The sequence below is a fragment of the Talpa occidentalis genome, unplaced genomic scaffold, assembly GCF_014898055.3.
Source record: "Talpa occidentalis isolate TD23 unplaced genomic scaffold, MPIMG_talOcc4v2.1 talOcc4.8, whole genome shotgun sequence".
NCBI classification, from domain to species: domain Eukaryota; kingdom Metazoa; phylum Chordata; class Mammalia; order Eulipotyphla; family Talpidae; genus Talpa; species Talpa occidentalis.
In genome coordinates this window covers 58746291-58773976 of record NW_023605194.1, presented here as the reverse complement: position 1 = coordinate 58773976, position 27686 = coordinate 58746291, and the positions used below count along the sequence as shown (strand labels likewise).

Below are 27686 nucleotides of genomic sequence, written 5' to 3'. Positions count from 1 at the left end.
TGTCACCTTTATGACACATTTGTATATCTATGTAGTAACATCCCATTTACATTTAGTTTGCTTAAAAGGAACAGTACCTTATATAACAAAAGCTGTATCATCTTTTATAATAATTTTATATTAACTATAGTAATGATACTAATTATATGAATAATAATTAACTATTATTCTTATAGCTTTGTTTCACATGTTAATATTAGGATATTTAGTATTTACCATAACCCAATGGAGTTGGTTTAGTTAGCATGCCCATTAAACTGAGACACAGAGGAATCAAGTAGCTTGTTACAACTCATAATCAATGCATAATGGAGCTGGAATTTATCCAAAGCACACTGGCTCCATTGATTATACTTTAACCATTATATAATATTGCCTCCTTAGGTATATTCACTGTGTATAAATATAGGCACAACTTTAACAAACATAGCTATATGACTTTATAGCTTACAGAAAATAAATTTGGGTCAGAAATGAGAGGTAAGACAGACTCTTACTGTGTCAAGAGCTAACAATAACTGAATACCTAATAACCCATATTATACTATAGATGCTTTATTTGTGTCATGTTAAGTGGAAGTAACAACACAGTAATTGATTATTCAAAATGATAACCTGGGGTCATCCTCTGAAAGCTCTACTATGTTAAATAAATTATGTCTTAAATGGTTTGGAAGAAGATAACCCAGTCTAGAAGTATTGATTCTCTAATTACTTTTTTAAAAAACAGCATGAGAGAAATCTGTGGTAATTAGGTGGGGTAAATGTCAATAATCTTTCTGCATACCTCATTCTTTAATGGTTTAGATAATAGGGGGTTGCTATTGAAGAACTAGCTATATTTATCAATATATTTCAAGGAGGCTGGAGCTGGAAAATAATCTTCCTTCCTAGCACTAAAATTTCATGTTGAAGAGTCTTTGGTTTCTCAGCAGATTCTTGATCACTCTTAATTTAGATAACTAATCTTATTTACTCTGTCCCTCAAAAAAGGACTTCGCTCTAAACAAAGTGACTAGCAATACTCTGTTATTGTGTTTAAGAGTAGACAAGTAGTAATTGAATCCTACTTCTATATCAATGTTTTCTAGGCAAATATAAGATCTATTACTATAATTTTAGCAGACTGAAATGTAAAATTGCAGTAATGATTATTCATTTTAGCATCTTTGCTTTCCAAGTAGCAAATAACTCTCACATTAATAATTGTGTGATGGTATTTATGAAAGTAGTTCAAATTTTGTCTTATTAGGATACATCGATTTGAGTCTTTTTTCAGGTCCGTGAATAGGGTGGAACACAAATTAAAAAGAAAAAAATGTCAATTTTGTATAAGCTGAGTAATTCAGTTGTACTAGTCATCTCATGGTGCTTCAGTTCCAGACTTAGCAAGAAAGATTTATAGGAATCTTGTGTCTGAAACAACTATCAATATGGCAATGTATATATTGATATCTGTGCAAATAGTGCCATAGTATAATTTAATTACTATTGAAATGTCATTCGTAGTCACTCTTTAGCTTCCAACTTCAAGGAAACGCATCCTCTCTGCAGCCCCACCCTTTAAGTCCCCAGTAATTTCATTACTATTATTATTATTACTAATAGTAATTTCATTACTATTGAAATGTCATTTGTAGTCACTCTTTTAGCTTCCAACTTCAAGGAAAAGCATCCTCTCTGCAGCCCCACCCTTTAAGTCCCCAGTTTTCTTTCTAGTTAACCTTACCAGACACCTGTTCACAGGTGGTAAGACACAGTACAAGTTTCTAAGGCTCCCACCTCCAGCTCAGCAATTTTCTGTTTTTAATGGAGCAGAAGTAAAGTTTTCTTTCTCTATCAGCAATTTTGTCTGCAACATTATAGGGGGGTAATGATGGACTGAGAATCCATCCAGATTGTTAAACCTGGTAAAGATGCAACAAGTCAAGGGGGTGTTTGCCTCAATCTATTTGCAAAGGTCTTGCAAATCAAATTAATCCACCAATGCCATGGGAATTTAGTACATATTAATTCCTGAGAGAAAATGTAGTATGTTGGATGAGGAAAGGGCGGTCACAAAAATGAGATTTAGCATAGACCATAGCTAAAAGGTCAACTCTAACTGGAAAAGAATAAGTGACATAAGAATAACCATAATAGGAATGTGTGCCCCCTTCCAATTTCTCTTATTTCACTCTTCTATTACTAATCATTTTCAAAAGGAGAAATTACTGTTCAATAAAATATATACATGTTTAGAGCCAGGAGCTTAATGAAGTGGTAAGAAAAATCAAATAGATCATTTTTTTTTAATGTACAGTGACAGTATTACTACTTACTATTAGAAAAATTTGTTTAGCATTCTGACTGGATTTGTTCAAATATACAGTCTATTAGTGAGTAATCTTCTTTAAAAATTATTGTTAAAAACAAAAAATAGTTATTGATATTGGCCTCTAAGGAAGGTCAGTTTATGGCAAGATCGGAATTCATTTGGACCAACAGTACAGCTAAAGTGATATTTGATATATATGTGAAGTGTATACTCAGAAAAATTATTATTGTAATAAGTACACTTGTAGAAAAGAAAAGAAACAATCATTTGAGGACTGTGAGTTGTTCCCTCACACCATTATTTCTTTACTCCTGTGATTTACTTAGGATGGGAAAGCACCAGGTTCTTACATCTTAGCCTAACCAGTGTATTTTATTGTTGCCTTTCTGAATTACTGGTAAGAAACCTTAGCACTGTGGAAATGTGCAATGCCTTTGTATAGTTACTTTGGTTTTTATAAGTGTGAGCATTGTTAAAAACTATAGAATGACTATTTCAACCAGACAATCAAAGTGTGCTTTCTGTCATATTGACAGTATGCACACCTGATGTGACATGATAAAAATGACAAATTATCTCTATGGTCTTCCACCCACAGAACTCATAACCCCAGACAAGTCATGAGAAAACATATCAGATAAACCCCAATTGAGGGCCATTCTACAGAACACCTGATTAGTACTCCTCAAAATTGTCAAGGAAAGTCTGAGAAACTATCACAACCAAAGACTGATGGTTTCCCAATTTCAAGAATGGCTAGTATTCTTATATCATTTGAAGTACAGAAAAGATAGTGTCAGGTTTTTTGCTTCACTTCCAGGAAAGGCAGTGGGTCTGGAGGGTCTTATGATTTGGGGCAAAACAAAAGCACCTGTTGTACATCAAAGACCTGTACTGATCTGCCAGAAGCAAAACTGAGGAATTTCAACTCCATACAATAAAATGTAGGTGGAGAGAGAGGTCTAGAGACTGCAACCAGGGTTGGAGCCTTCCATGCAAGCCTTGGAGTGTGTTTCACTGGCAGCCCTAGGGAAGAGAGATCTGAGTGGTATGGAGGTGTACCTTAGACTGAGGAGAGATGTGTGCAGAGGAATTGGAGTGTGCCAGGCAAGCTGAGTCTCCAGGGAAGAGGACAGGTGCTACTGCACTCCACCTCCCACAACCCCTTGGAACTAGTGCTGGCAGTGCACAAATTTATAGAAACACACATATGGAAACCTAATGAGGAGGGCTATCAGTGGTACCACAAACACAAGCCAGCCCCCACACCCCAACTTTATCCAGTAACTGAACCCCTTGATCATCCCCTGACTAAGCAACTGCAGATCAATTCTCCTAAACATAACAGGTACAGAAATCCAAAATGTCAAACTAGGAAAAGCTTTTTTTAAAAAAAAAGAGGCACCATCTGTTACTGGGAAAGTAGAACTTCTATAGAAGAAAATGCAGAAAAACAAATGATGTCCTAAGAAATAAAATTAATGACTAGAAGGTTAAAATTTAAACTTGAAATAAGAAAATAGTGATGCAGAGTATAAAAAAACTCAATCAAGGAGTTTTAAAAAAAATCTGAGAAAAGTTTTAGAAGTAGAATAAACCGCATTGAGTGACCATGAAGATGGTAATGCACATAGAATCCAGGCAGAAGGAGAAATAAATATGAAGAAAACATCAAGAATTATCCATCTTTATGAAGAAAGGCAATAAGAGAATGGATATTCCAGAAGGGGGAGAGAGAGATGGGACAAGAGAACATAATGGAAGAAATAACTGAGGAAATCTTCACAAACCCAGGAAGTAGCTACATATACAAATTGATGAAAGTGAACAAAAAAATAACCTGGTTATCCAAATGTAATAATGCCTATATAAGACACAATAGTGAACCCTCCAAGGGTTCAATGAAAGGATATTGACAAAGGTTAGGGTGGAAAAGCAGATAAATTATAAAATACCCCAATCAGGTTTATAGCTGAGAAGACATTATGGGCAAGGAGGGAATAGAATGGTGTATTCAGAACTTAAAGATAAAAAATGCCAGCCAAATATACTGTAAGATTCTCCATTAAACATGAAGGAGAAATAAAGGCCTTCCCAGACAAACAGAAGATGGACTTTGTAAGTACTAGATAAGAATGCTCCCGACCAAGGAAATAGAACCAAAACCTAAGGACAAAATGGTGGTAGCAAATCTTCATTTATAATCATCACTCTAAATGTAAGAGGACTGAACTTACCATCAAAAGGCAGAGTGTAACCAGCCAACCAGCCAGCGTATGGCTGGTTGGATCATACAGCAAAATCCAACCTTCTGCTTTCTCCAGGAGACTCATTTATGCTTCATAGCTTCATAAATAAACATGGGCTAAAAGTAAAGGGATGGTAAACAACCCTACAAGTTAATGGTACCTAAAAGAAAGGCAAGATATCAGATAAAATAGACTTCCCAATAAAAGAAGGTACAAGAGACAGATAGATGCCTTATAATGAGTAAGGGAACATAACACTAGTCAATAGATAATCACCAAATGAAGGCAATCAAAATATAAGCCAATTATTATCAAATCTGAAAGCAGACATTGGCAGCCACATAATAGTGGTAGGGGATTTCGTCACCCCACTTTCACCAATGGATAGATCAACCAGACAAAAATTAAACAAGGAAACAACAGCCTTTAAAAATATTATACAACATGGGCCTAACAGACATTTATAGGACACCACACCCCAAAGTGGTTACACATTTTTTAAGTGCTTAGAGAACATTGTCTAGGATAGATCACATGCTGGCCATACAGTAAGTATCATTAAATTCATGAACATTGAAATATTAAGTGTCTTCTCTGATAACAATGGTATCAAAGAGACTGAACACCACACCACTCAATGACTATTGGGTTAATGAGGAAATCAAAGAAGAAATTAAAAAAATACCTGACACAGGTGAAAATGAAAACACCCACTTTCCAGAATCTATGGGTCACAGCAAAATCAGTAGTATGATGGAAGTGTACAATAATACAGGCCTACATCAAGAAATACGAAAGACTTCAAATATTTTTTTCATTTGAGGAATTAGGAAATGATAAACAGAACCAAAAGCAAGTAGAAGGAATGAAATTATCAAGACCAAATAAATGAAATAGAAATCCAAAAGTTCCTGATCAATGAAATGAAGAACCGTTTCTTTGAAAAACTAAATATAGACAAACCTCTAATGAGGTTTCCAAAGAAAGAAAAGGGGAAAAAAATCAAATGAACTGAATCAGAAATGAAAAAAAAATTATAATAGACATCTCAGAAATACAGAGGCTCGAGTAAGAGATTACTATGAACATTTGTATGTGAGCTGAGTAACCTAGAAGATACAGATTTTTTTTTCAATCTACAATCCTCACAGCCTGAATCAAGAAGAAATAAAGTCTGAACAGACCAATTACAAGCAAAGGCCTAGGCACAGATAGTCTCTAGTGAGTATTAACAAACTTTCAAAGACAAATTAATATCTATCCTCCTAAAATTCTTCAAAAACATTAGTGATTGCTTCATAGCACATTATGAGGCCAACACTATCTACCAAGAACATCACACACACACACACACACACACACACACACACAAAACAAAAAAAACAACAGACCAATTTTTCTGATAAACTAAAAGCAAGTCTTCAACATAATCTTAGCAAACTGAATTCAACAAATTAAAAGGGTTATACATTATGCTTGAATTTATTCTGGGCATTTAAGGATATTTCAAAATCTTCAGTGTATTTCACTACATTAACAAATAGAAATAAAAATCATGATAACAATAGACACAGAAAGCATTTGACTGGATTCAACATCCATTTATAATAAAAACCCTGAAAAACAGGGATGGATTATACCTCAATGTAATAAAGGCCATATATGGCAAAACCACAGCTAACAGTATTCTCAGAGCTGAAAATGAAGCTTTTCTACTAAGATCTGGTAGAAGACAGAATGTACACTTTCACCACTACTACTGCTATTCAATACAGTACTGAAGTTCTAGCTAAAGCAGTTAAGACAAGCAAAGAATATAAATGGAATCTAAAATGGGGAAAAAGAAGTAAAGCTTCATTATTTGCAGATGATATAATATACATAGAAAACCCTAAAGACTCCACTAGAAACTAACTGAAATAATAAATCAGTTCAGCAAAATGGCAGGTTATGAAATCAACATGCAAAAATCAGTTACGTTCCTATATTAGAAGAGTGAGCTAGAAGAGGAAAAACATCAAGAAAACAACCATTTCCAAAAGCATCAAAAAGAATTAAATGCTTGGAATAAACTTAACAAAGGAGGTAAAGTGACTGTGCAATGAAAACTATTATTAGACATGTTAAAAGAAATAGAAGAGGACACAAAGGAACGGAAAGATAGCCCCTGCTCCTGGATTGGAAGCAATTGTTAAAATGGTAATTTTACCTAGGACAACATACAGATTCAATGCAATGACATTCTTCAAAGAAATAAAACAAACATTACTAAAAATAGCCAAAGAAATCCTGACAAAAATGTGGAAGAATGGTGGTATCACACTTTCAGTCTTCTCAATATACTACAAAGATACAATAATCAAATCAGTATGATGCTGGAACATGAACAGACACACATACCAATGGAATAGAATTTAGAGCCCAGAAATAAATAAAAGAGCCCAATAAATGTGGATTTATTGACTTATATTGTCAGTTTATCTGTGACAAAGGGGCCAAGAGTATATATGGGAGAAAGGAAACTCAATAAATGGTGTTAGGAAAACTCAATAGCTACTGCAAAAAAAGATGAATCTAGACCACTATTTTACATCTGCAACAAATTCACTCTAGGTAAGAGTCTTGGATATAGAACTGAAACCATAAAATATAAAGAAAGCTTAGACAAAGCACTCTGTTACAACAGTGCCATTTTGCATTCATCTCTTAACAGCAAGAGAAACAAAAGAAAATATAAAACAATTAGGACTAGATAAAATTAAAGCTTTTTTTGCATAGGAAAAGAATCACAAAGAACTCATACAACCCACACTAAGAAAAAAAAATAACCCTATCAGAAAATGGGCAGAAGAGCAAAATAGGCACTTCTAAAAAGAAGACATACAGGTAGCTAACAGGCTCATGAAAAATGCTCATCATCGCTTATTAGAGAAATGTAAATCAAAAGCACAGTGAGATAACACCTTACACCTATGAGAATGGCCCACATCAGAAAGACTTGAAGCAACATGTGTTGGCGAGGACATGAAGAAAAGCAACTCTCATAAACAGATGGTGGGAATGTGGGCTGGCCCAACCCCTATAAAAACAGTATGGAGATATGTCAGAATATTAAAAATGCATCTACCTTAGCCAGCCATTCCAATTCCTGGTAACTACTGAAGAATGCTATACATTAATTTGAAGGGATATGTGCACTCCAATGTTCATTGCAGCACTATTTATAATAGCCAGGTTATGGAAACAAATCAAATGCTCCAAAACAGATGGTAGATTAGGAAGATGTGGTATATATACACAATGGAATACTACTAAGATACTAAAAAAAAAAAAAAAAAAAAAAAAAAAAAAAAAAAAAGATAGGCTCTCCCCCTTTGCAACAACATGGATGGAACAGGAGGGAATAATATTTAGCAAAATTAGCCAGTAAGAAAAAGACAAATACTTAAATGTTTTTCTTGTATGTGGAATATAGAGAAACAAAACAAAGTGTTAGATAAAATCAAACCAATAACATATTTTAGACATCTGACTGTAGAATTGAGGGTACCAGAGGGCAAGGGGGGGGACCAAAGTGGAGAGGGGACACAGTGGTCTGTGGTGGAGCTCTGTGGGTACCTTGATGGTCTTGGTGTGGTAGGTATGGTGTGGTAATATACATCTGAAAGTTGTGATCCTATACCTCTAAATCATACATAGTGTTGTAAACCTCAAAAAAATTGTGAAAGAAAATTAGAGACTAACAGTTTTTAAAGAAAAAATGTTCTTGATTATCTTCTAATGTCTAAATCTAGGGAGATATGATTTTGGTCAGATTGAAGTTTAAATAAGATATTGGATATACATGTGACATTTAGGAACAGTTGTCTGGAACTTGAAACACAGTTCCCTGTGTTACTTGTACACCATATAACATGTACCTATCAAACTACACTAATAGTACTTTAAAATTTACATGTAATCATTAACTCTGATACTTAACAGCTATAAAGACTAATTTCTGAATCTAATCCAAGTTCAAATATTCTATCAAATGTGTTTAAAACTCAAATTTAAGTTCTGATATAAATCCTGGGATGGGAATAGTCCTCTGGTCTATTATAGATTATGGTGAAATGTATTTATTATTCTGTTTTGGACATCATATCATTCCCAAGTGCCATTCCCAAGTGCCATCTTGGCTAATGACTCAATGTCTCCTTCCTGACTCCTCAGTCTGGAGCTAAGAGCTGAATTCCCTTAAGTGAAAGTCTCTGGTAGTATTTCCTCAATTAAGTGCTTCAAGAGTCAGGGATTGGACAACAGAATGGGAAGGGTGACCACAGTGGGGGAAGAAGACAGCCATGGTTACCAGGGCTTTTGCAAAGTATATCTCTCAGGCCTCTTGGAATCCCAAAATGACTGTGCTGCAAGTGAATTTCACAGACAGGTCTAATGCAAACCCTTCATTTTATAGAAAAGGGACTATGGACTATCTTGACCAGGTTGGTTTGGGCCAACTTCCTGATAATTTCCTTTGTCAGATTTTTAGAGGCCTGAGGATGTGACTTTTTGTCTTCTCATTTTCTTTTTGTTACACATTACATTTTTTCCCTTCATTCTTTAACTCAGTCTGAACATAACCACATCCTAAGCCTCCTGTCTCTAAAGTTCATACAGAATCCTCTAGAGATAAAGGAGAAGCATAAAGCTAGTGGAAAGTAGCAAAATTTCTAAGTCCAGAAAGAAAAAAAGGCTGACCCCCTAGTGTTCATTAAATCCTTTCTAATCCTTCTGTTCTCAGTTCAATGTTTTGAATGATTCTTTGACTAAATTACAATTAAGACTAACTTAAAAAAATTTCCTTCAAACTATATAGAAGCTATTTCAGAATTGAATAATCAGAAATGCATATTGGTCAGTACATTTCAAGCTAATAGTGGCATATTCTCATTCATCTTTTACAAATGCTGCTGTGATGTTTGAATATTTAAAAGAGCTCTTTTGAGCATCAATGTACTTTCATTTTGGGTCCTTTAAACTAGAACACACACATGAACCTGCTACATGATAGGCAAGAGGGCATATGAGCTTAGCTACAAGTCACATCCATGAATGAATATGTAGTAAATAGCACAGTACTCAAATGTATTTTGCAACTTTTACATAGGACTTTGTTTTTTGAATGTCAGATTATTGTAAAAATTGCAAAGGCAGTATCAGTACAGACTGCAAGTCAAAATGCTCTAAGTTTAATACTAAGTCATTTACCATCTCTGGGCTTATTTACTTTTGGAAATGTAGAGGTTGGATTAGATAATCTCCCAATAGTGGTGGTTCAGATTTTGAAATTTCTTAGTATTTTAATACTTTGAGATAAAAAGCTTCTTTGAGATAAAAGCACCTCTAAAGTTGTTTGATTCTCTACTTTCTTGCTTAAAAAGATTTTTTTTTTTTTCTGGAGTAAGCGTACATATGCTATAACATGAAATATATCCAAGATTTCTAATGCTTTTGTTATTTAACTGCTGAAGCCAAGCACTTATCAACAGCTGGCCTAGCCAGTTCAAAATAGGGATAACAAATATTTTTATTTCCATCTTCTCAGAGAATCAGGGAGGAAAAATTGAGAAATTATTGAGTCCTTGGAACAAAAGGTGCCTTCTAATGCAGAAAATCTGCATTATCATTCTTATTATGCAGTCAGTATAAGAAATGCAATTTTCTTCTGTATTCTTGTTGGATATATGTCCTCAAGAGGATGTATTTGAAAAGTAAGTAGAACTATTTCATGGCTACATACTAAAAGAAATCTTTGTCTCCAAAAATGAGAATTTTAGAAATAGAGGGAACAAACAAATGTTATTTCAAATTCACTGAAGAAAAGATTATACATTCTGGAGAAGATTGACATAATGAAATGCTTTATATTCTTTAAGTTACTTTCAAACCTTCTATTTCTTTAAGTTATTACCACTACTGCTAAAAGAAGAATATCTATACTACTCTGTTTTATGGTAAAATAAATCATCCCTTTATGTTTAAATTAGAAATCACCCCTTTTTGTTTAGACTTTTAGGAATGGAGTTTCTTATGTTTAAAGGTATTTTTTTAAAAGTGTATAGTAAGAGAGACTCTGTAAAATGCTTATTTAAAAACATGATTCTTTCAACAGAAAATAATTCCCTATACAAACATGAAACTGTGAAATGGTTTCCTCTGTTTCTAATGAAGTCAAAAGTTTCTACTTTTGAAGTTGTCAGTGAGACTTTTAACAAAGTAATTAATAAAGAGATGATGGATGGCTTGGTAACAGATTTAAGAATGACTTTTTTATTTTAGTGGTTAAGCATATGTCATTTCAAGCATTTGAGAACCAGGGGAATAAGGACATGTATTTATTAATTCTTTTCACATTCACAAAGTTAAAGTAGCAGAAGGAGGCAATAGTCTCTGTAGTTTAAGCCAAAATTACATTACCAGACCTACAAATTACTCAATGCACCACGTTTTGTAAGTAAGGAATTATTAATGGATATAATTCTGTATACCAAATTGTTTATTCAGTAGGTAAACCACCTTCTATTTTTAATGTATCATATTATGTCTGTTTTGTTCTTAAGGTTCATTTTCTGAAAGTTCTTTTTAAAAATGTTTCTGTAGATTTTTGGTTATTTGTATATTGTAATACTCTGAATACATAAAAAATGAAAGAGGGATTTAACTAAACATTTAAGTAAGCTAGGATTCTGATTTAACCTACCCAAAAATGCATTCTCATTTACTTAAATGTACATTTATTGATACTCCTCAAAAAGTCTAAACATTGAAGAAATCATAACTTTGGAAGTACAAAATCATTGGCAGAGGCAGGACCACAAGTCATGAGCTTTTGTCTGAATGCCAGTATCCTTTTAAGTCCAGTGTAGACATTCATTGTCTGATTGACTTATTTATTTTTGATGGCATAAGAAACTTATAGATGAGTTATGAAATATATTTCTGTAATTTCCCCCAAGTACTAATAATTCAATGGGAAATAAAAATACACCTGAGTGCAAATAAGACCAAGCAAAGCTATGGTAACTGACTTGTAGATTATGACATGTAAAATTTTAATTTTTCTTGAAGACTCTTCAGTTGACTTCTGAAGCTAATCTGGATTATAAATGAGGTGGGCTAAAGAAAACAGAACCACATTAATCTTTTATTCTTTTAGCTCTTACTGGCTTTTTTAACCATCGATTGTTACTTTCCTTTTGATCTTTCACCCTTTAAAAATACACATAATATTGTATGCTTTATAAAATAATGCTAAATATTTGTTACTTTTATATCAAGGTGTCGAATAAAATTTTTAGTACTATACATTTTTGCCCTGTGTTGAGTCATCATATTTGGTTTCCAATAAATAAGGAGATATGGTCAGTCACAATGTACAGAATGAATTCTGTTACATTCACAATCAATTCTGTGACACAATTGATTCATGCATATATGGCAGCAACAATGACAGCAAAATTTTGGTCGATAGTAAAGGATACCTCATTTCTCTTGTTTTTGTAGAAGCTGTTCAAACTGGGAGGAATTGAAAAAAAAATAAAAACTACTGGTCATTATAATTTCAAAGAAAAGTGAACAATAATGATGCATGGATATGCAGTTTTAGGAAAGAAATGTTGAAATCATTCCAGAATTATTTTTCTGCTCCTAGACTATATATATGCATGTCTTGGTTGTCTTCCTTTATACCTGCAGCTGTAAACTTTCATTGCTTTTGGAACCTCCTTTGATGTACTAGCTGAAGTTAAAAGTTAAAAGAAGTTAAAAGAAGAGGTAAAAACCTAGGTGACTCTGTTCCTTTTTAGCAGTTCTTAAAAGTTTAGTATTGAAAGAAGACCCTAGCAATTGTCTGTGGATTCTAACTGTAGCCCCAGGTGGAATCTTATGGTCAGACATGTTTGTGAAATAATATATTATCTGCTTTACCCAACAAACTTATTCTCTTGTTGTACACTTATTTTCATGTTGCTAATATATTTGGGGGGGGCATAATCTCCCTGGAATTATGAGAGTATGTCAATATTTGCACTCTTGGAAGAGGAGTCATAGCTTCACCTCATACTTCATGTTAATAATCTTTTTAATAAAGACCTTAGTTACCAGGTTAAGCAACCAAATATCAAGACCTGTATTTCTTACTGATATGTATTTTCCTTCATATTTGGTAATCTTGCCTTCCATAAATACAGCTGCAGGGTCCTTGGTCTCAGGGCCCTACAGTAGTTAGGATGTCAGTTTCCACATTTACCTCCTTCAGCCAAAAGAAGAATGTGAAATAAGTCATTTACTTAACTAAATTTAGCCCCCCTCCTCATTCAAATTTTTATCAACTCTAAAGAAAGTAGAAAGTAATTGATGGATTAAAGTTATCTTCAAAAGGAGTGAAATTCGTCCTCCAGGTTATGAGCAAGAAAATTTCAGATACCTGATGAAGCTAAATTATCCACTGTTTAACTTTTTCACATAGACCTATGCAGGTGGTGATTTCCATGTTTAAAATACATGCCAAGTCTTTGTGACAAAGATGTGATTCTTGCCCATAAAAAGTAATTTTAAATGAGAAAAAAATGCATGTAAAATATTAAGCAAATAACATTTTCTTGGTTAGAAAAGAAAAACTGCTGTGGTAATATTCCTATATTCTTTGACTTCCCCAAGAATCAGGACCTGACATAAATAGGAACAGAGTGGAGATAAGTTATATAAAGGTACTTTCAAAATGTATCCCACTAAACACTAGTCACTTATGTAGTGTTTTAAAAATTCACTTAGCAATATTAGTGATTAGCAATGATTATCTAAGTATGATTATAATGTTACCAATTTCTTTTCAAGACATATGAAAGATTTAATTTATAACTAGTGTCTCCTATGTATGGGTCAGTTATATTTAAATAGATTGTAGTGGCACAGGGAAAAGGTCTGTTTAAACTGAGATTTCGTATGTCCTTGTCATTAGTTGAAATTCCACCAGTAATTAATCAGATAGTAACTATAAACAAAATAAATCAAGAGGATTTTTTTTTTTTGCTGTGGAAATATAAACACAAAGTAACTACCTTAAAACTTTTGCATTTATCTATTTCAGCAATGTTGCTTTTTTTTTTTAAGGCTGTATTAATCACTACAGAACTAATGTTCATTACTAGGGGTTCAGGACCAGGTCTCAGAACCAAGGTCAAGTTGTAAGAGGCAGCAACACTGTTGGCATGAATGCATCATCCCCTCTCCCTGACTCATTGGAGGCTACTGTTTTCTTAGACCATTTTAACGCACCCTAAAATTCTTGTATGGTTTCTGAAATTTCTTGAGGCTTCAGAAAGATTCGAATTATGGTTCTCAATTCTTACTGGGCTTCAGAATATCCCCAAGAGCTTTAAAATCTATAGATACTTGGGTACTGCCTCCAGATTTCTGATTCACTGGGTCTGTTGTGGGGACAGATTAAGTGGCTTTTGAAAGATGCTCAGGTAGTTCTGATGTGCATAACACTTCTCTTTGTGATCACTTGTTTAAGACACTTTAGGCATTTTTCCAGCCTAATTTCAGAAAGTCCAAAATGTAAGAATTAGGGGATATTTTCAAGGGTTCTATGTAATAATACCATACTTTAAAACATAAAATGTTATGTTATAAAGTAGTTTGTAAGAGTTTACCCTTTTGCACAATGGATTTCTAAATCAGCAGGTGCATAGTATTTTTTTCTAATACAATATCATTAAGAATTTGATTATCCAGACCTCCCACAGGAAATGCTTGATGACATACAAATTGTCACAAGATCTAATCCCAACTTATGTCCTTTTTAAACACCTGTCTGAGTGAACTCTGCCACTGACCCTTTAAATGCATGGCTTTTTAATTTTCCAAAAGTAGTAAGCCAGTTGGAATGCTAGAAATGCACATTTGCTGTTTATGTTCCATTCCAGTAAATCATCTTCTGAATTACTATGTTGATCTCTTGATTGCATAGTTAATAAGAGAAGTCTAAAAATGCCATTAGGATTGGCTGGTAGCCTTATTTACAGAGGTTTATCAGATGGAGTTGATTCTACATAATTAGCCAATAATGAAAGCCAATTGTTACTTTTACTGTCTCATGAGTCGGCCTCAAGAATTGACTTTTTAAAAGTTAGAAACGTGGTTATAAATTGGGGAATGTTGAAGGCTTACCTAGTAAACTGTTTAACATTTTCCCCAAGTGTGGACTCTAAATTTGTATTGATTACAATGGAATAGCTAAAATATTATATAGCTTAATGCCAAACATGCCTAAGGATCAGTCTTGACATAGACAAACTATATTAATATCATTAACTCAAGTGTGTTCATCATGTCTATCTATAGTGTAATACTGAACCAAGTACTGCCTAGCTGAAGGTCACGGGTTACATACAGCTATTCAAATACTTTATTTTGGTGACAGCTGAATTACTCCCTGACCTGACTTTACTGAGTGGAAGGATCATCTTCATCCTTATGCCTTCCTGCCCTTTCTAAAAATAGTAGGGCCCTTAACAAGGAGATATTTTAAGCAGCTCATATTCACTTGTCTCATCAGGAGCAGCTTATTTCAGCCACTTGCATGTGTCAGATTTACATGTGTGCTGCATAGTTCATGCCTCTGCACTCCACTCCTATAAGAAACCTGCAAATGTAAAGACACTGGGATTACTAGCTAAGAGTCAGTGGGTAAACACATGGAAGGAGGAAGATACTTTTTAGGAATGTGAATATGCTTGGAAATCATCCATTTCAGACATTTGCACATCAGTCCTCAGCTTTTCGGATCTGTTTTCATAAGACCTGGCTGTGATTTCACTCCAGAGACCTCAATGATCTTGCCACTTTTTAACAATATTCATAGGAGCCACTGCCAGCCTGTGGATAAGGGAAACTAATGAGAAACTGCCACCTGCAATCTGAACAGCAAAAACAAAACCAAGCAAAACAAAAGAATCCAAAACAAAACCAAAAAAGAACAGCTCAAACAATTCGGGCTCACAAGAAGACGCGTAGAAAAACACTGAGATGTAACTTTGATTTGATATCTGGATTTCTAAGTCACAGGACTGGCATGCAGTGGGTACTTTGTATTTTTCCACTTTGAAAAACAAGTACAAATCTATGTTATTCTGCACAACTGGGACCAAAAAAATTATGCATGTGAGAAAACACAGACTCTAAAAGCAAGATGGAATGTAAGCAGGTAAACCCTGTTCCACAGTCATGTCATTCCGGTACGGTTGTACGTGGTACTCGTGTTTGCACCTCTAAGAAATTTCCATTTTTTCGCATCAAAAAATCCAGATATGAAGCTGAAGCTGCATTCTTTGCCAACCTGAAGCTGTCTGATTTCAACATCATTGACACCCTTGGAGTTGGAGGTTTCGGACGAGTAGAACTGGTAGGTAATTGTTCTTTAAATGCTTTTGAAAGCCTCTGCCTTCACTTTTAATTTTTCCTTCCTAGATTATCTTTTTGCTCCTTAATTACTTTAAAATTAATAACTTTTCCTTAAATATATTCATAGCAGTGTGTGAGAATTGGCAAGAGTTAAAATGGACTATTTTATGTAGTCAATAAATTGAACTTTTATAAATGAAAGGTAACGTATTACTTAATAAGGAGTCATAAAACACTATAATCTGTTTTGCTTCCTTAATTCTGATCAGTGCTCAGTAACTTAGTTGTATACCTTTTCTAAAATTATAGTAATTTAAATGTCAATTTACATATAAATGGAAGTCATAAAATATCCATGTATATGCATATAGTTGTGTATATATAATAATTATATATTATGAGCAATATAAGATACCAGTGCTTTAAAAAAAATCCAGTAAATGGTGTCAGGGAAATTCTGTGACTCTATAGTTGCAATCACCTATGTAGATTATAGCGCTAATGGTTTTTGAATATTTTATATAATTTATTTCACACATACTTTATACACATACACACAGCTAATTGTTGGTGAAAATCAAGAGATTTTGGTACAGATTTATAAAATGAAAGCATAACCTATAAATCTAAAAACTGACATTGCAACAAAAATTAGGTGGAAAAATGTATTCTGGCAACTGAGTTGCTGCATTTGAAGACTCTGTAGCTAGAAACTCTCTTTGATAATGCAGATAAATTTTCATATTTCTGCTGAATATCGAGGCATCCCTGATATGGGACACCAGTACAGTATGTTAGGAACTCCCTGAGACTGTCCACAGTGCAGTAAACAGTTACTGTTGCCATCAGGAGATAGGAGAAACCCCCTTCCAGAAAAGTAGATTGACCCAGAGCTATTTTTGAAATGTGTCTATTTGTGCTGCAGATGGGATTTCTGACCTTGACAAACAGAAAGATGCTATTTGCTTAAATATTTGTCAAGAAGGTTTTAGACCCATAATGTGTTTCACTGAATTTGTATTTATACCTTCCTTAACATTGACTATGGAGATGCTAAGAATTACTATTTCTGACTTAATAGTCACAGTGTACTCTGAGGAGATAAGTACTTTCAGTTACAGGAGTAAAAATCAAATATTTGCTTTTCTGTTTGCTGAATCCTGTCAATTAAAAGCAATGCCAGATTTACTTTTCAGTTACTTTTTGTTATAAAATATAACTGCTTCTGTAGCTAATGAAGATTGATTAACAGCATTGCACTGGGTGTGTTGACATATAAACAGGGCAGGGGTATATACATAGCTCCTCACCATGAGGATTTATTTTTGGAGTGTTTATTTACATAGTCATATGTGTCTAAATCCCTTTCTGAATGAAAGGACAGAATAAAGGACAGATCAAGGACAGAATTCCCTAGAGACTACTTTTTTGGCTATTTGTTATGATTTCTTAGATACTATTTTTAAAGACTATACCAACAAAAAATGCTGTTTTATTTTGACCAAAAAATAAACATTACAACTATGTGAATTCCTAGAGGTCTAAGAAATGAAGTCGGGAGCCTTAAAATTATCAGTGAGATAGTTTATGAAACATAGTAATGGACTTAGAATTTTTGAAATATTCAAAATCATTTGTAGATACTGAAATCACTTCATGTTGAACAGTTAAATGCCACATTAATGATGGAAAACTGCTAGGAGGTACAACCAACCACAAAGTGAAGGGAGGGGCAGTATGGGCATAGAAAAAGTAATACAGTGTAAGAAAACAAAATAGGCATGTGTGTGTTTGCATATTTGCATATTTATAAATAAGCTCCCTTCCAGTAGAGATTGTCAAAGGTAGTTCAACCTAATTTTCCTTTTGTGGCTATTTTTACTCCTTTACACCAGGTATTTGTAGGCTAATAAAAACCATAACCCCAAGAATTAATTTAAATTGGTACTATAGCTCAAAAACTTTAGATACATAACCAGTACATGTCTTAACCACTGAAGTTAGTCATTACATGACTTACACTTCCCCAAAAAACAACACTGGGATAATCAGATTTTCCAAATTCTGTTCTTTATCCAATTTGGATTAATCATATAAGTGATTGGTAATACCACGAAGTTGATTCTTCCCAGTTCTTACTACTTACTGCCTCATAATAATAGCTATTGGGTATGAAAAATAGTTTTCCCTGTGATTATTTTTTACAAGCACTTATTGAACTCAGTGGCGCCAGAATTGGGAGTTTGTTCTCAACACGTTGGTTGATTGTATGTTGAATTGCCATGAAGACAGTGGTGACTACACAGCAGCAGGCGGTCGTGTGCCTTTGGAACAGTAGTCTGACTGTTAGGAGGCGATCTAGGCAGAGCCCAGTTCAGTTTGATTACAGAAGTTTTTTCTTCACTCTCCTCTGAGAATGTTGTATGCAAGGTAATTGTATCACTGTTCTTTTTAAGCAATGCAGTCTTGATACAGGCTTTTCACATGTGTATGCACAGTACTAAGCACGCTGATACTAAGATGCAATACTGATTCCTTGAAGCTATCAACTCTTAGTTTAGCAGTGTTAACCAGATAAATGATATTATGAAAACATACTATAGTTATATTTTAATTTTATAATAGTATTTTAAAAAATACCCCAGGTATAAGATTATAAAATCATAAATTCTTGAGAGGGGTATAAAGTATTAAAACAAAATTGAATTCTTTGAAGTTAGAGTGGTAGTTTTCTCATCATTTGACATAGATTGTTTTCATGTACTCTTGTATAATTATTTGCCCTTTAAAGACTACTTAACATTTGTTAATTTTTATCACTTATGTTAATTTTGATGAATTTAGATGCAGAAATATTTTTCAGGAAGGAAAATTTTTAAAAAGTTTATGGCCGACTTTTGGAGGTGAGGACATAAACAGTTATTCGATGGTAAACATAATAGCTTCAAATAAAGGCCTTATATGAGTGGAACTTCAGCTATTCAAGTCAATTTCATAATTGCTTTAAGCATAGTTGATATAGCATAACTGATTTTAACTTTCATAATAGTAGGCATGTCTTTTTCACAATCATTACTTTCATGAAATTTTCATCTGGTACATACTGTATTTTCTAACCATGTTCTTTGCTTCTAAGAATGGACTTTCTAATTTATTCAATGCTACCTTTTTATAGTTTGTCTTCCCAAAGACCTTATTACGTTCATAATGATCACTTTTAGCAACAGAACTCAGCTGTTTTTATATATGATTTACTCATTAAAGCTATAAGCACCACAGTAAGAGATCCAGGTAGTCCTCTTAATTTACAAGCTATGGCTGTAAAATTAGGAGATTTTTTTTCAAATCACAAGTAAACATTAGATCCATGGCTTTGTAGTCACATTCCATACTTTACTTTTGCTCTTGCCAGAGAGATGCTTGCTTTCAGAATAGGTTAGCTGAAATAAACAAATTTCTTTTAAATCTGGCAATGCATGTGATGGTTGCTTTGGATATTAGATATATAATTTATTCAACGATCCAAATCCTCGTCTACCATACTTGGATAAAATACAAGAACACAGATATGGAAGGTATAATTTTGTCCTTGTGGATTGTATACTTTCTACATCATTTATTTATTTATGTGGTAAGCCCAAAGTTGGGACACACAAAGTTTAATATAAAATATCCACTCGAGGGCCTCCCTGGTGGCGCAGTGGGTTGAGCGCCATGCTGAGAAGCTGTCTGCAGTGTGGGTTCGATTCCCAGCTGGCCAGCGAGAAACCCACATGGTGCGGCAGACCTCTCCTGTCTTGCCCACTGCTCCCTTCAGCAGTGTCTTTGGTCTGTCTGCCTGTTCTGTTCCCTACTCTGTTTCTGGTGAATTCTCTCACCCTCCCACACCTCTGACCTGTATCCCAGTTCTTGAATAAATTAATCTTTAAAAAAATAAAAAATAAAATATCCAGTCGAAAGGACAATAATGTAAAACTTAAGAATTTAATTCATAATCATAGTATGAGCAGCATGCACTTAGTGCATGGAAGAGCAGCACTGCTGGGAGGTGGCAGCATTTCTAAGGCAGAGGGAGAGTTTAGGTATTTACATAATAAACTGATATTACCCCTTACTAATCAAGCCTTTCATATGAACATTGCTTTTATAATCTGGAAATTGCTTTCACATACAATTTTGCCTTTATAGCAATGTTGGGAGAAGAACATAAAGCATGATATCCATTTTTTTTTTTTAATTTTTTGCATAGAAGACCTGGGGAAGGAAGTGCAGCTGGTGAGAGGATTCACCAGAGACAGAATAGGGAGAAGAACAGGCAGATTTACTGAAATATCCTGCTGAGGGGAAACAGTGGGCAAGACAGGAAAGGTCTGCTGTGCCATGTAGGTAGCTCCCTGGCCAAGAATTGAACTCAGGCCGTTGTGGTGATTGCACTGAGACTTAAACCCTACATCACCAGGGAGGCCCCGAGGCATAATATACATTTTATACAAGTCAAAAATGGTTCCTATAGGGCCTCCTGGTAGTGCAGGCAGTTGAGCGCAGCACTGTGAAGCTGTTGCAGTCTCTGCAGTGTGGTTTCAATCCTTGCCCGCCAGGGAGATACCCACATGGTGGTGCAGACCTCTCCTGACTAGCCCCCTGCTCCCTTCAGCAGTGTATTTCAGTCAGTCTGCCTGTTCTGTTTCCTGTTCTGTCTCTGGTGAATCCTCTCACCCTCCCACACATCTGGCCTGTACCCCAGTTCTTGTATGCAGGAATAAATTTAAAAAAAAAAACTTTTTTAAAAAATGGTGCATGGAAGTGGCCTAAGATTATGTAGTTATCAAAGAGCTGTTGTTATTGTTTGGAACTACTAATATTTAATCATAAGCTTTCTATTACTCTGACTCTAAAAAATACTAAGATTCTTAATGCCATTGTCACATATACACCTTTCTTTAAAAAATTCCAGAATATAGGAATCTGTATTAGTTGTTACAATTATCTGCTATTAGCTTTTTTTTCTGTCAAACCTAAAGTGGCTTTTCCTTCTCTGACTCTTTTGCTGGTCCTATTTTAGTGATAAAATATCTATGGATGAAAAATACAGCACAGCATAACATAGCAGCTAAAAGCTAGGTTTCTAGAAACTTTCTGGATTCAGACCTTACAGGCTATATATGCTTAGTCATTTACTTAATCGTGATTGTCAGTTTCTTTGTTTCTTAAGAGGATAAGTTCCTCACTGCATTGCAAAGTTTAAATGAGCTCAAGTCTGCCAAATAGACCTTACCTTACATATCTTAGATCAGTAAGTGTTGTCAATGTTATAATAATTATTATTTAAACATGCTATCATTTCCATCTATACCCACAGAAAAGGAAGAGAATGGAAATTTTTTACCCCTTTTTCCTCCCATTGTTAGGTCAGTCCTGAGAGTGGAAGCATTTCTCTAAGAGACTGAGGTCTTCAAATGACCTTTAGTGATAGTTTCTATTAAATTCTCCTAAACTACTAAAGCTCCTTACTTTCTGATCTGTCATGAGTAGAAATGGGAAACAGTTTCCTGTCTTCCTCACCCTGAACCTCTGTGTACCAGAGGTAGTCTGCTTTTATTTATCCATTTTTCTTCCAAATTATAAAGACCCACAACTTAACCTCTCAATAGAAAGTCATCAATATAATTTCTCACAGTCTTCTTAAGACATGGCACTGCAACTGGGCATGATAAGGGTCTAGTTCTTGCCAAGTGGTTTGCAAAAGTTACCTTTCATTCCTTCTGTGGCATAGTTCACATCAGTTGGCCCAGGAGGGGGCGCTGTGGTAACAAGTTGCAAGAACTTTGCCTAACTAGTGAACCATGCATGTGAACCTGGGTCAGGGGGCTTTACATATAGCCATGCATAACACTCTCTGGTATTTTTGCCAGCTGCCTAGACATTATGCAAGCAGGCCTGGATGGGTATGTAAACAAGTGAAAGAAAAATAGAGACCAAGAGATGATTAAGCAAGATATCAGGTGGTAACCCCATTGCTCTTCAATAGAATGTTCTTTCATCATTATGAAAGAGGGCAGCCTAACTCCAAAGGGAAACCCCATGTAAGATCAAACTCTTTCAAGAGTTTCTTACTGCCAAGCCACATGGCAATGAAATAGGATAGCTGTGGGATCACTGTGCAGCGCTGCCATATGTGCCATGGTGATTTATGCTGCACAGGATGCCCAGGGAAACCCCGCTGCCCTGAGACCTGTGTCTGCCTGTAACCACAGTGAATAAGGACAATACACTGGTTGAAAACACAATTTGTCTTATTTTAACAGTCTTTTGTCTTGGCATCCACTACTTGGTTTATTATTAAATATGTCATTCTCATTTTATGTTTAATCTTAAAAAAAATTAAAACTGATGCAAAATGTTGTGACAAATTGTAGTGATTTCTGAGAAAATTATTCAGATAGCTAATGAAAATCCAAAGCAATGAAAATCCAACTCAATAAACAATAATTGAGCATAATAGGTATAGTTACAATATATTGTAGCTCCTAAAATATCTAACCAAAAACCACTATCTATGCAGAAATCACAGGTAGAAAAGTTTATCTCTATTTTGAATATGCAAATGAAATAAGAGGTTCAGGAATTCATCTTATCAGTGTAAATATATGCTTTGCCATTTATTCAAATGAATATTTTTCATTAAAAGTTTTTGTAATAAAGGTCCTACAGTAAAGTAAAATGTTAAAAATTTCTCATCTAGACAGCATTAGGCATGTCTTCCCAAGGCTTAAGGTAATGGGTGATAAAGCATTTTATCCACAAATTAGCACTATGATTGCAATCACTTTTTGTTTTCTGTGACAAAATTTGTTTTTCTTTTCACCAAGTTGAAGTTTTACGCATATCACATTCAACAAATTACATATTTTTAAAATGAGCTAAATTTTATTTTTGTGGTATTCAGAATATAGATGTGATTCTTGCCTTCATGGGATTCCTGCCTTCTAACACACATGAAAAACACCAAATGAACTCCTTCAGGATTATAGTAAATTCTAAATTATGCAAAAAGGTATTCAGTGTTTCAGAAAGAGAAGGAACATGTGGAATAGAGTAGTAAAAAAGGACCTGAGAAAGCCTTGAAAAGATGCAAAAGTCAAGCAAGGACTTAGAAAATAAGCTGGGATTTAAATGAACAGATGGGGAAAGGCTGTTTCAGCCAAAGGTACAAGATAGAAGGCCACGTGTTCTCACAGACACCAGGCAAATGGGACTAGAGCAGAAGTTATATGAGAGAGCAGTGAGAGATATTATTGTTAATAGAGGGTAACTATTATATTCATAAAGGAGACCAGACTTTAAAGACAAGGCATTTGTGTGCATTAGGTCAAGTGACGAAAGTGTATAAATAGAGATTCAGCTCTCAAATTCTGTCTGTGAAATGAAAGAATACACTATAAGGTGACCGGAGGAACTATTTTTAGGTGGCTCAACTCCCAAAATAACTCCTCTTCTAAATAAAGTAATTTGTTTTGTGCCAAGATGTATTCCTCAACCCTGAAAATTTTATGTAAGCACTTTCAAAGAGAGATCCCTTCCATGTGAGGGAAAAACAATTCCCTTATGATTGTTAGTAAAGCTGAATACCTGTGTTCTTTGAAAAAAGTACAAAAATGTTTCTTTGTTTCTAGGAAAAAAATATGGAAAGGATCATTTGTATGTATCAGTATAGTGCACTAATTAGATACTTATTGCTAGTCATATCTGTCCCTCATATTAATATCTCCATTGATATTGACATTGACACATAACCATGTATTAGCTTGAACATTAAGCTGTGAGATGGCTTGATTCTTAACCCAAGCTCAAGTTGGTCACCTGTCAAATTCACCTGGGAAGAACATCCATACCCAAAAAAAGTTTAAAAAAGTAACTTAACCCAAGGGAAGCATTACATGGTCGTGGCTACCATCTCAAGTTCCACATTCACATAAACATAACAGTTTAAATGTTTAATGTGACAGTTTAAAGTAAAATCACTTAAAAAAAAAAAGTAAAATCACTAAATGTATGTTGAACTGACTTAACTACATTTGAAGTACAAAACATTAGGGAAGAAGCTATCCTTTGATATTTAAACTGTCAGATAGGTAAAGAATAGCATAATTTATGACATTAAGGTTTTATTATACATCATGATTAAAATTTAAAAAATTATACATCACTTATGCCTTAACCTCAAAAATATAACTAGAATGTAAAACCTTTCATGTGTTAACCTGATCACATCTCAGAGAGTTCTTTCACAATGTGGGATTCTCTGTTCCATTTCAGTTCAAATTTTCAGTCAATAAATAACTGAAAGAAATTATTTCAACTTACACATTGAAATGTGAAATTTTCATGTTATCGACTTAAAAATGTTAAAGCAAATTTCAAAAACAGTCACATTGCTGTGTCTCTTTTACATGAGTGTGATTATGCATAGAAATAAAAATACTGGGTAGGAAAAATAAAATATTTTCCTTTATCAAATAATCAAATAAAATGTATCAGATAAGGGCCTCCCTGGTGGCGCAGCGGTTGAGCGCTGGGTTGCGAAGCTGCCCGCGGCCTCTGCAGCGCCGGTTCGATCCCCGGCTGCTCCCCGGCCACCGGAGGAGGGTCCCACATGGTGTGCAGACCTCTCCTGCCGCCCGCTGCTCCCCTCAGCAGTGTACTTCGGTCCTTCTGCCTGCTCTGCTCCCCGCTCTGGCTCTGGTGAATTCTCTCACCCTCCCGCGCTTCTGACTGTACCCAGTGCATGTATAAACAAAACAAACAAACAAACCAGCAAACAAATAAAGCATGCCTCTATAAAAAATAAAATAAAATAAAATAAAATGTATCAGATAATGAGATCACATAAATATCAATTTTGACAATCATTACAAATGAGTAAGTTTTAACACTGGTAGTGCAGGGTCAAAAAATGATATGCTTAAGTTTCAGTAATCAGTGTTTCAATGTCAGTCACATTTTTCAGTAGAAATCACAGTTAAGTGAAAAATCTTGAATCAATTTACGTAACCTTTTGAGTCAATATGAACCATAGCTAATTTCTTATTGAGGGAAATCACAAGTGTTTATTGATTTGTAAGTAATTTCTATAAAATAATCTAACCATTTATTCATATTGTGATTATAAATAGAAACATAGAAAAGCTTGAAAATTAAATACTTTAAAAAAAAATTAAAACTGGGCCTCCCTGGTGGCGCAGGTGGTTGAGCACAGCACTGTGAAGCTGTCCGCAGCCTCTGCAGCGCAGGTTTGATCCTGGCCCGATGGGGAGATACCCACATGGCATGGCAGACCTCTCCTGTCTTGCCCGCTGCTCCCCTCAGCAGTGTATTTCAGTCAGTTTGCCTGTTCTGTTCCCTGTCTCTGGTGAATCCTCTCACCCTCCTGCACATCTGGCCTGTACCCCCGGTTCTTGTATGCATAAATAAATAAAATCTTTAAAAATATATGTACTTGTAAGGAACACCTTTTAAAAAAACCCTCTGTGAAAATAGTTTGACTGCTATTTTGATCAAACTGAATTTAATAATACAGATGTTTCTTGTTATTTCTTGTCATTAGCTGTAGAAATTAATTTTAATCTGATGGCAAATTACAGAGCAAATGGCATTATTAAAATTCTTGATGTGGGGTTCCAGTGAATCTGGGAAAGGAAACAAGTAAAATAGAGAAACACTCTTGTGCAAGTGGCAGGTGGAGTAGATGAAAAGACAAATAAAAATAAGCTATTTCTCTGTATTCCTTTGTTCTGAAAATGGTATGTCTGGCCATACATAAACATTAGTCATTAATTGTTGAAATAAGTTTTACACATAAAATCTTTTCGATGTAGATATATAGCAATGCCATGTCTCTACACTGCTTGACCAAAACACTATCCAAGTCTGACATCCCTAACCCATCCCTAACCCATCCTAACCCATTGTCTGCATGCTCTGTCACTTGGACTTGTGCCACACAGGCTGTCAGGTTCCTAATGCTCTCCTCACTTCTGTATCCTGTACCAGGAACAAACCTGGTACCATAGTCCAGACATTGATTAAGGAACAACCAAATGTGAGCTGTTATTCTGTAGTGCAAAGAGGAAGGTGAGGATTGACACTGTGGATTCCTGAAAGACGCCATTTTAATAACAGATTGAAAACAGGCGCTTTTCTATTAAGGTTTTGGTTAATGTGTGCCTGAAAATGATAGTACTATGACATAATAAAGGAAATTCTCATGTAAAAATTAGTATCTTTTTGTAGAGGAATACAATCTTCTACTTTGTAGAACAGAAATTTCTGTGTACTTAAAAAATTTTCCTTACTTTCATGAATGTGTATGTCAGATCCTTCTACATATGTGGAAGTTATGTCCAGAAATGTTACTTTAGTCAGAGTAGTATTTTTTCCTCTGTGAAAGTAAAACTACTTAAGAGAAATCTCATATTCCTTTTCTCACATTCTTTTCTAAATCAGATTTAATTATGAATTGTAATAGTAAATACCATTTATGAGACTCCATTGCAGTATTTTCACATTGCTATCTGATTTTATCTTATAATATCTATAAATAAGGTGCTTTTATTTTTTTAAGAGGGGAAAACAAATTCCTAGTTTACATTAACTTGCCAGTGACTATAGTTTGCATGTTAAAATAAAAAAAGGCATTGCCCAAATACATTTTCTTGACTACAAAATTTAAAAAAATTCGATAATTATGCACATTTGAATGATCTTACTTTTATATGGAAATGAGACTTCAATTTACCACTTTTTTAAAAAAAGATTTATTTATTTATGCATACAAGAGCTGGGGTACGGACTAGAGATGTGGGGAGAGGATTCACCAGAGACAGAATGGGGAACAGTACAGGCAGACTGACTAAAATACACTGCTGAGTGGAGCAGCAGGCGAGACAGGATAGATATAATTTACCTACTAGTAATTCCTATACTAATTACATACTAGTTACATTCCTAGACTAGTACCTACTAGTTACATACTAATACATACTAATACATACATAACTATACTAGTTACATAGTAGTTATTCCTATACTAGTTACATACTATTCCTATACTAGTTATGTATAGGAACTGTATGTATGTATGTAACTAATAGTATGTAACTGTTCCTATACTAGTTACATACTAGTACATGCTAGTTACATTCCTACACTAGTTACATACTAGTCATTCCTATACTTGTTACATACTAGTTATTCCTACAATCCTGTCTTAGTACAATTTCTGCTACTCAAAAAAGAACTCTTGTGTCTGTTTGCAAACACTGTCCATTCTCACTCCCAGTCTAGGTAACCAATAGTATATATTCTACCTGTAAAGATTAGCCTTTTCTGGTGCATGTATTCATAAGTTAAAACTTTCATTATATGCTTTTATTTTTTACATGTGTATATATATATTTATATCCTTTTTTTTTACACTATAGGATTTCATATATTTTTTTAAAGATTTATTTATATAAGAATCAGGGTACAGGCCAGTTGTGCAGGAGGGTTAGAGGATTCACCAGAGACAGAGTGGGGAACAGAAGAGGCAGACTGACTGAAATACACTGCTGAGGGGAGCAGTGTGCAAGACAGGGGAGGTCTGCAGCACCATGTGGGCATCTCCGCAGCCT

The 27686-nt window shown here is 34.6% G+C and overlaps 1 protein-coding gene across 4 annotated transcripts in view; it reads left to right on the top strand.

The window, feature by feature from the left end:
• PRKG1 (protein kinase cGMP-dependent 1) overlaps nt 1-27686 on the top strand; it is a 1331556-nt gene that overhangs the window by 1270067 nt on the left and 33803 nt on the right. For 3 of the 4 annotated variants that reach the window (XM_054690463.1, XM_054690462.1, XM_054690464.1), the window contains one exon: nt 15919-16015. In XM_054690463.1, the coding sequence (XP_054546438.1) occupies nt 15919-16015 (97 nt within the window). Of the gene's footprint in view, nt 1-15682; nt 15818-15918; nt 16016-27686 lie in introns of those variants that run through there. The other variant, XM_037496731.2, reaches the window with a different exon arrangement.